This window comes from Malania oleifera, chromosome 6 (assembly GCF_029873635.1).
Source record: "Malania oleifera isolate guangnan ecotype guangnan chromosome 6, ASM2987363v1, whole genome shotgun sequence".
Taxonomy (NCBI): domain Eukaryota; kingdom Viridiplantae; phylum Streptophyta; class Magnoliopsida; order Santalales; family Ximeniaceae; genus Malania; species Malania oleifera.
Genome location: NC_080422.1, coordinates 78,549,059 through 78,559,861, shown reverse-complemented (window position 1 = coordinate 78,559,861; position 10,803 = coordinate 78,549,059). Strand labels below are relative to the sequence as shown.

The 10,803-nt window shown below is 36.6% G+C and overlaps 1 protein-coding gene across 1 annotated transcript; it reads left to right on the top strand.

The window, feature by feature from the left end:
• The first annotated feature begins 7,283 nt into the window (after window positions 1–7,283).
• On the top strand, window positions 7,284–8,905 carry LOC131158296 (transcription factor MYB1-like). Its single transcript, XM_058113063.1, has 3 exons — window positions 7,284–7,533; window positions 7,721–7,850; window positions 8,198–8,905. The coding sequence occupies exons 1-3, from the start codon at window positions 7,401–7,403 to the stop codon at window positions 8,832–8,834; spliced, it is 900 nt and encodes a 299-aa protein (XP_057969046.1). The 5' UTR covers window positions 7,284–7,400; the 3' UTR covers window positions 8,835–8,905.
• Window positions 8,906–10,803: the final 1,898 nt, after the last annotated feature.

Below are 10,803 nucleotides of genomic sequence, written 5' to 3'. Positions count from 1 at the left end.
AACCATTACATACACTAGACTACCAACAGCACTTGCATAAGGAACCTATGACATATACTTACGTTCCTCATCTGATTTAGGAGATAAAGTAGCACTAAGTTTGAAATGAGGAGCAAGAGGAGTGCTTACTGGATTTGACTGCTCAGACATGCCAAAACTCTGTACTACCTTCTCCAAATACTGTTCCTAAGACAAACTAACTCTTCCACTCATTCTGTCTCTGCAAATCTCCATGCCAAGTATCTTCTTTGCTTCACCAAGATCTTTCATCTCAAACTCTCGATTTAACTGAATTTTCAACTTGTTGATTTCTTCCCTATTCTTTGAAGCTATCAACATACAAGAGTAAATATATAAAAGATCCATTTTGTAGTCTGCAAAAATGAACACAATGATCATGTTTACTTCTGATGTACTTCTGACCCATCATAAACTGATGAAATTGTTTGTACCACTGTCTTGGAGACTGTTTTAAATCATACAACGATTTACCCAGTTTACATGCCCAATTTTCTTTTCCAGCAACCTAAAATCCATCCGGCTGAGTCATATATCTGATGTACTTTTGACCCATCATAAACTGATGAAATCGTTTGTACCCTTGTCTTGGAGACTGTTTTAAACCATAAAACAATTTACCCAGTTTACATACCCAATTTTCTTTTCCAACAACCTGAAATCCATCTGTCTGAGTCATATAGATTTCCTCTTCCAAATCACCAGCTTTTACATCGAGTTGAACTAGTTCAAGATCAAATTATGCTACCAAAGCCAACAAAATTCGAATGGAAGAATGTTTAACAACTGGAGAAAATACCTCATTATAATCAATGTCTTCCTTCTGTGCGTAGCCCTTAGCTACCAATCTAGCTTTAAAGCGAACATTATTTGCATTTGGTAATCCTTCTTTCTTTACATAAACCCATTTACAACCAATTGCTTTCTTACCCTTGGGCAGTTGGGCTAGCTCCCAAGTCTGATTCTGATGAAGAGACTGCATTTCTTCATCCATTGCTTTTTTTCACTTGTCTGATTCAGAGTTCCTCATTGCTTCTTTGAAAGTGTAAGGAACATTATCATCCACAACTCGAAGTGCATAGGTCACCATATTAGTATATCGAGCAAGTTTTTGAATTTCTCGTCTTGGCCTTTGAGAAACAATTGATTCTTGTTGCTGTGAAGATTCTCGAATTGAAATTTCCTCTTCTTATACACTATTCCCCATTGTAACTGGAGAGTTACCTTGTGTAGTCTCATTTCTCACTGGGTTTCCCAAAATTGTCTCAACCTCCACCTGTTGTTGAGTACCACTGGTCTTCTCTTCAACTCGTGACTCCTTGCGTATTGTTTTCTTCATCATTGCAAGTTCATCAAAAGTCACACCCCTGCTTAAAATCATTTTTTTTATCTCTAGACACCAAAGACGATATCCTTTGACTTCTGCACCTATCCCCAAGAATATTGTTTTCTTAGCTTTTGGATCCAACTTAGATTCTTTAACATGATAATAAGCCATAGTACCAACTTAGATTCTTTAACATGATAATAAGTCATAGTACCAAATACATGTAAAGAATCATAATCACTAACAGGCTTTCCAGACCATACCTCATAGGGTGTTTTTCCCCCTATTGCAGACGATGGTAGACGATCGATGAGATGACACGCATATCTAATAGCCTCAGCCCAAAACCTTTTGTCTAACCCAGCATTAGACAACATACATCAAACTTTCTCCAGCAAAGTTTGATTCATGCGCTCTGCCACCCCATTCTACTGTATTGTATTTCGAACTATGAAGTGTCGAGCAATACCTTCATCCTGACATACCTTCATAAACGGGTCACTCGTGTATTCACCACCATTTTCTTATCTGAGCCGTTTAATCTTTTTGCCAGTTTGAGTTTCAACTAATTTTTTCCATTTAAGGAAAATATCACACACTTCATTTTTATGCTTCATACAATACACCCAAACTCTTCTGGAAAAATCATCAACAAAAGTGACAAAATAATGCATACCACCCAACGAAGCCATTTTTGTGGGCCCCCATACATTTATATGGATGCAGTCTAAAATACCTTCAATCTGATGGATTGTTGTGCCAAATTTCACTCTAATTTGTTTTCTCAGAATGCAGTGCTCACAAAATTCAAGTTTGCATACCTTTGCACCCTTTACCAAACCTTGCTTAGCTAATTGTTGCAGAGATTTTTCTTCAACATGTGTTAATCACATATGCCATAACCTAGTTGTATCTGAACCTGCATCTTTCTCAGAAACAACAGCTACTGAGCCAATAACTATACTACCTTGTAAATAATACAAGTTATTTTTCCTTATTCCTTTCATCACCACCAGTGCACCTGATTTAATGTTTAAGGTTCCATCTTTCAAAGTGATAGTGAACCCTTTAGATTCTAAGGCACCCAATGAAATCAGATTCTTCTTTAGCCTTGGAACATACCTAACATCAGTCAAGGTCTTAATAGTTCCATCTTGACATTTCAATTGTATTGATCCTATTCCAATTGTTTTACAAGTATTATCATTTCCCATAAAAATAATCCCACCATCTAATTCTTCAAAATTAGAAAATCATTCCCTATTGGGACACATGTGATAGGAACAACCACTCACCAAAATAATGTGACAAAGATGTTCTAACAAGAGAAAAATCTAACTCACTCCCATCATCATTGGCTATATTGGCATTAGAATGTGCTTTGCCCTTATTCTTCTGTTGTAATTTAGGACAATCTTTCTTCCAATGCCCTCTCTCACGACAAAAGGCATATTCATCTTTAGCAGGTCTCCCACGAGATTTACCCCTCCCATGAGATTTACTTTTCCTTCCAGGCATACGACTTTGAGAACATCCCCTTATTGTTAGTGCTTCTGTTGTTTCCTTATGGACCCTCTGATCCTTCTTTCTGCATTCAGTACTAATCAATGCAGTACAAATAGCAACATAAGTAACTTTATCTTTCCCATACAATAAAGTGGTGGTCAAATGTTCATACTCATCAGGGAGAAAATTCAGTAACAATATGGCTTTATCCTCATCTTTCACCTTTTCATCCAAATTTAACAAATCGGCCAAAATTTTATTGAAAGCATTTATATGGTCATTAATCGAAATACCTGATTGATACTGAAAGCGAAACAATTTCTTTTTCAAATAGAATTGATTTTCCATACTCTTGGTCATAAATGTATCTTCCAATGTCTTCCACAATTTCTTTGCAGATGTCTCCCTCATAACACAATATTTCTTATTTTTGGCAAGACACAGACGAATCGTACCACATGCCTAACGATTGATCTTTTCCCAATCTCTATCACCCATATCTACTAGTTTATCATCCAAAGCAATATCTAGTTCTTATTGATACAAGATGTTCATCACCTCACATTGCCACATACCAAAATTATTGGTACCATCAAATTTCTCCACTTCAAACTGAGCATTAGCTATCGTCTTCGATGATGATGTCGAAGCCGAAGGGGTTGGAGTTTGTGTGAACAAAGTTTCTTCTACTGCTGCACTAGTTTCTACCATCTTCTATATATTCAATAGCAACCAACAAAGCAAAAAGCCTAAGATGAATACATGCCTAACGATTGATCTTTTCCCAATCTCTATCACCCATATCTACTGGTTTATTATCCAAAGCAATATCTAGTTCTTGTAGATACAAGATGTTCATCACCTCAAATTGCCACATACCAACATTATTGGTACCATCAAATTTCTTCACTTCAAACTGAGCATTAGCTATCGTCTTCGATGATAATGTCAAAGCCGAAGGGGTTGGAGTTCGTGTGAATAGAGTTTCTTCTACTGCTGCACTAGTTTCTATCATCTTCTATATATTCAATAGAAACCAACAAAGCAAAAGGCCTAGGATGAATAGTACGTACCAACTGTGTCTGCTTTATTTTTTCCTATGAAATTTCACTTTGACCAGGTCGACCTCCAGGGAGTGACTAAGCCGCAATGGTCTCTGAGCACTCGCTTAGATAAGGTCTTTCTTAGGCATCAGACGTGGAATCAAGGATCCTAACAGAGGAACACCTCTGTATCAACACTATTCAATGTAACTCTAATACCAATTGTTGTGTCGGGCACCCCATTTGTGCCAAACACTAATACTACAACTATTGCTATTGAATATATGAGAAATTAAAGCAATACAGAAACTAATAATAAAACAATAAAAAGAACAAGACAAGAAATTTATGAGATTCGGTATAGAATTACCTATGTCCTCGGACGCCGATGATCAATCTACTACTTTTTGACAAAGTACAACTTTGAGATGTATTTTACAAATGAGAGTTGAGCTCTTTATATAGTTTTAACCTCAGGTCTAAAAAACACTTCTCTCCAATGTAGGACAAATAATATAAAAAAATTCAAAAAAACCTTTTATACTAATGTGGAACTATTCTACCAATGTGGGACAAAAAACAATAGCCGTGAGGTCATAGCCCAAGTACAACCACCAGTAACTGGTTGTGAGATAATCTAAACATTTGTCTATACTTTGAAAGGAGTCATCTTTGAGAAAAATGGCTGGGACTATGACTAAAGATTTCTCTAATGAAGTGATGATAGGTTGTCAACTTGATGATGCCATTCAAAGTGGAAGGTTGACTAGAAGTCTAGGAAAGGTAGAATCTAAGCAAAAATTTTTCAAAAGAAGGATAAGAAGAGGAAGATTTTCAAGTAGCAACTCATGGTCCCTTCTAGAAACACTCTCAACAAGTTCTTGTTTAGCAAGCTTAAGGGTCCCAATATTATTGTCCCCATTACCATCAACTATATTATGTTGTATCGAATCAGTCAACTATGACATTCTCTATTCTAACTTCCTTGGGTAAGTTACTCAAACCAACCTCTGCTAATGTTGCTTCTACTACTCCAACTACTCCAGCCAAGGTTGCACATTAGCTTGCAACAGGAAAAGAGAGATTAAATATTGATCCTCTCCTTTTGTCTTACATAAATCTAAATGAGCAACTTTCAGAGGTCAAACTCATAGGACTAGATGCACCTTTGCCAACTAGCAATCCTCCTCCCATGTGGTATAACTCCTTGTTGAGATTGTTCTCCTTGAGCATTTGAAACTTTCGTTTCTATTTTCCTTTTCATCCATTCTAAAGAAGATTTACAATGACAACCCACTTATGGTTGACCTAATTAGACCATGAGGATTGTTAACCTGAACTCTCCAAATTTATGCTTCCCAGGTCAACTTTTATTATCATGGCTTTGCATAATGTTACTCATTGTGAAATATGTTCTAAGATTATGTACACACATAACAAATTAAATAAAAAATAAAAAGAATGATTTATATGGTTCCTAAATGTACATACGAAATCTCCATGTCACGTTTCAACTTGCACCCAAGAAGTATGTGTGGGTATATATGTACTGAAAATCTAAAGAAAGAAACCTCATACAACAAACATTGCCATTCCCTTCTTTTTCTTCTTAAAGTGGTGTATGATATTTTGGGCAATTAAAATGATTAATGATTTTCTGTCCCTAGAGGAATCAAACAGCTTTGTTAATGGGAAACCAAGTAATAAAATGGAAGTGGACCACCTTTGCATCTGGAAACAGAACCCTCCATTTAATAATAGCCCCACAAAATAGAGTCTCTAAATTCCTTTTTCCAGCCTGATCAAACCTTCTCTGCAATTTCTACAAGCAGATTTGAGGCGATGTCCAAATCCAATGAATGAGCAAACTCACCCGTTCGGTCCTTGCACTCTTAAATATGATACATGCTACATCATGGAGCAATTAGTTACCATAATTTCATAAATCCACTTATGTTACTTTAGGAGCAAACTAATATTTTCAGTAAGTACTTCGGTGATCCCAAGGTCACAGTCGGTGAATTACTAGGAGTGCATCAATGAGCGGACGGCTTTCATCCCCCGCGTTTAGTGGCGTACCATAATGTCCAAAGTGGCGCGATAGTGGCTGAAGTCCTCGGGTTATCAAATGAAAAAAAATAAATTTTGAATCAATATATTTATCTAAATTCAAATAAAATTATATTTAACGAGTTTCATTCAAATTTTGATAAGCTTAAATTCAAAATTCACATAAATTACTTTATCGGGTCTTTTAAGCCTAATTGAATAAAGGATTTGTAAAAGACAAAGAAAATATGATGAAAAACTGCTTATTTGCTTTGTGCGTCTGATATGAAAATTTAAACTGGGTTGAAGAATAAGTAAAACTAAAGGTTAGTGGTATATAAAAAAAAATACTATCTACTAATTTGTTATGTAATTTTATTTTCTACCAAACAGAAAAAATATATATATATATATATATATAGATTTCATATCTTTGGTTCCCGTTTACAGATTTTAAATGGAAGAAACTTATTCTGACAAATCTAAAGTTGGCTCCCATTTAAGTCGTCTCATCAAAGTCAAAGAATGCAGCAGCTGAATTAATTTGAAACTGATTTCCAATTTAACCTTCTTAATTTTGAACTAATTAACTAAGGGCATCTCAAATGCATGATTGAGATGTGGACGGTCCAAATTGATGCTGGACATCTAACATTGATGACAACTTTGTCCTCCATGCTCGACTTTGTTAGTACAGAGAGAGAGAGAGAGAGAGAGAGAGAGAGAGAGAGAGAGAGAGAGATGGCTGTAACAAACTTTCAATAGCATGAAAGGTAGCTCAAGAAAATGCAGCAATAATGAGAAGGGCCAAAGAAAGCGAACCCGAAATCTGTACTCAAATTCCACACAAAAAGAAAAAAGAAAAATCTAAATAGCTAACAATTGTCTCTTAAAAGTCCATCGATGGCCGCATTGATGCACTTCTTTTTTTTTTCTATTAATCTTAGCCTATTAAAATATTTTTAAAAAATTGAAGTCATTATATTAAATTATTAAATAAATGATAATAAGTCAGGTTGAAGATATTTTTAAAAAAATAAAGAAAAAATATTTACCAAAAGCTATTTCTTTCTGTTATTAATGGCGATGACAGAAGGAAAAAAAATATAAAAAAAAAAACAGCTTCGCCATACTTCCAAAAAAAATTATGAAAAAATAATTAAAAAACACAACTGCTCCCAAGTATATGTCAATATTTTTTTCAGGTAGAGTAAGCTAATAAATAGTTAAAAATTTTTGGTCACGTGGATGATTATAAACGGACCACTACAACGAAGCACACGTACACTATTAATTCGACGTTGGCTGGAATACAGGAGAAAATATAACCTATATATACCAATCGCTCTCCAAGACCATTGGGAAAGACACATGCATAGATGAGAGAGAGAGAGAGAGAGAGAGAGAGAGAGAGAGAGAGAGTAGGGCTTAGTTCTGGTGGGAAGTAGACTTTGCCGATGGGGAGAAGCCCTTGCTGTTCCAAGGAGGGGTTGAACAGAGGGGCATGGACTGCTCTGGAAGACAAAATCCTCACAGACTACATTAAAGTCCACGGTGAGGGAAGATGGAGAAATCTTCCCAAGAATGCAGGTCTGTTATTGCTTCCCTCCCATGCATTTTACGCATCATAATGAATTCCCCCCTTTGCAAATTATTTCCCTAGTTTGGTAAAAACTTCGGAATTGGGAAGTGAATTCCATCTGGGTTCTCATGATTTCTGCTCACACTCAGAAAAGATTGATCAAAAGTGGTGATGATGATGATGATGATTGTGCAGGTTTGAAGAGATGTGGGAAGAGTTGTAGGCTTCGATGGCTGAACTACTTGAGACCAGATATCAAGAGAGGGAACATTTCACCTGATGAAGAAGAGCTCATCATCAGACTCCACAAGCTCTTGGGAAACAGGTCACCTTTTAATTCTCTGCATATTAGTGTCTATGTCTATGTCTCTTCTTTTCCAGTTTCAACTGGCAAGCAAATTAGCGAATTTGAGAATAATTAATTTCAGCTATAGGAATTTTCTCTTCGCTCTTCTCTCCCTCAGTCCCTCCTGTATTCTCCTCAAATATTTGTAAAAGTTGTTCTATATTTGGTTGATGAGAAAAAGAAAACAAAGCATATAATAAAATGGACAATTTTATATTTTCAATTTTTAGTTACTTCTTCTCTTTCTTTTCTGAGTCAACGATAATTTACAGAGCTTAGTTTAATTGGTGTTTCTTTTTTTTTCTTTTTTCCTTCTGCCTTTGCAGATGGTCTCTGATTGCTGGAAGGCTTCCAGGGCGAACAGACAATGAAATAAAGAACTACTGGAACACTAATCTCGGGAAAAAGATCCAAGATCATCACCAGATCTCGTCGCCTCCGGCAGCCAGCGGCGGCAAGCACTCTGGTAAGAAAATCAAAAAGTCAACCGTTGATACACCGGCCGCGGCGCAGTCCCACCAAGTGGTCCGAACCAAGGCAATGAGGTGCACGAAGGCCGTCCTTAACATTCAGCCGCGCAGGGTCGAACATTTCCCTGAAAATTGCAAAACAGAGGCGGCGGCGGTAACAGAGGCAGAGCAGCTCTTCGTCGCCGGCGGTTTCCCGGGACAGAATCCGCCAGAACTTTCCTGTCCATGTGATGGGTTTCTGCCGGACTTTGTGACGGACCTCAACATGGCGGATCTATCGCTAGCGGATCTCCTGAATTCGGATTTTTCATCGGACTTGTGCGATTTCAGCTGCAGCAAGGGTGAAACTAATGAGCAGTACTTGTTGTCGCCTTCTTATTCAGATGAAGCTCTGATGTTCTCTGGGAAAATGCTGGAGGATTGGGCTAACAATTCTGATTTCCATTCATGTGCTTCTTTGCTAAATTCAGGGGAGGATTGGCTAGCAAAATAATTAATTGGGTTTAACATATTATAAACACTCTGTTCATATTACTCTGCCGCAGCAATTGACTGTGTTTCCAATATTGAGGCCAACTGTTTTCAATTTTCATAGTAGATTAACTAGAACTATATATCTGTTTCCGTCGTAGGCGGTGAGGAACCTTCTGAATAAGTGGAGAGATTTTCTCTTTTCGTTTATCTTAGTGCAGCCATGAGCTTGCTTGAAAACAGTAATATTTCCAAAAGATTATTCACTTTTAAAGATTAATTATAAGATTAGCCATTAAATTTTACATGTCATTTTCTTTGAGTCCTTAATTTTAATTGGTTGCAATTAGTCTACTAAATTAATGTGTTATAGCTAGGCCTCATGTCATATCTAAATTGTTGGAAGAATGGAGTGGACTGATTTAACAGCACTATTTTTACTAGCAGTGGCCCGCGTAAACGACAAAATGGTCAAACTAAAAAGTCGTCTTCTTGACTAACAAGGTTAAAGGTTTTTTTTTTTTTTTTTTTTTTATTCACTTCCATTTCTTGGAGTTATGGCTGACAAAACGAGTTGAAATTCGACGAATGACTCATGATTCATCTTAAATTAGATTTGGATTTAATATAAAGTGACCCACTTATAAATGAGTTTGTTTATTAAACACGTTAGGTGAGTTCGGTTAGGTACTCATTGGGTGACCCATTTAACTTATTATATATATAATGAAATATAACCTAGGTCTCCAAGCGCCTTAAGGAGTGGCCATCTCTCATGATCTCATTCCCATCTCCTTAATCCTCGATTCTCCCTCAGCCTCACTGCCTCAACAGTCAGGACCCTCACTGTCTCACACTGTCACTCATGGCCTCACAAGTCACAGGCGACTAGGTGACTCGGCACTGCAGAAGCCTCACTCCCCGCAATCGGCAAAACTCAGAAGCTTCACTCCCTGTTACAAAGCTACTGTGCTTACCTAGACAGCATCACAGACTCAAGAAAGACACCCAAATCATATATCATTCTCACCTACACAAGCTTTAAAATGCTTTATAGGCATGCTTTGCTTAAAAGAGGGAGCACACATTTTCTTTGTGTTGAAATGTTTTTCTTTAAAAAAAAAATAAAAAAAATTGTCATTTTATTTAAAATAAATGAATATTTTTAAAAACAGGTGACCCATTTATGACATGTTTATTAAACGGGTGGGTTTGGATTTACTTATTAGTCGCCAATTAATAAAACGGCCAATCCGAATCCGAACCCGTTTAATCACGACCCGTTTACGACCCATCTGAACTCGGTCTGTTAATCCATTTTGCTGCCCCTACTTGGAGTATATGATTCAAGTACCTAATATTTTGCCACTAAGAAGCTAACTTAGCAAGTCTAAAAAAAATTTATTAGAGAGAAAAATACACAATAAGTCTATTAGTAAACCGCAAACAAAAAAGGCATTTTAATATCAAATTGCTAGTTAAAGAGTTCATGCTTTCCCAATTTCCATTATATGGTCTAACTCTATTAGTTTATATGTAATGTGTACTCATTTGAACATAAAAACAATGATTGGTTCAATATCACAATGATTTGTGAAAAGTATGTAGTTTGTATGGTTTCTTTTTTATTTAATTTATTATTTTTTTGCTTCTCTATCAAGGACTTCAACTTAGTTATGGATTCCTTGCACCTAGGGGTCGGGGGGAGGGGCGACATGTGGAGAAGTTCGAGGCCGTTGATCAAAACAAATGACTTTGTCTTCATCTACCTCTTGGGTGGCTCAATTTGGAGGATTTGAGTCTCAACAACAAGACTCGGTTGAAATGACAATTTGTGTTCGAAAGGTTCAGTTACTCTTGGGATGGATATTGACATATGTGTGGCTTTTCATAATTTTGAAACATTGAACACATCTCCCATGCAAATAAATATAAATATTAGATCCATATTTGGTTAGAAAGTGACTTCTTCCATCGTGTTGACAACCTTG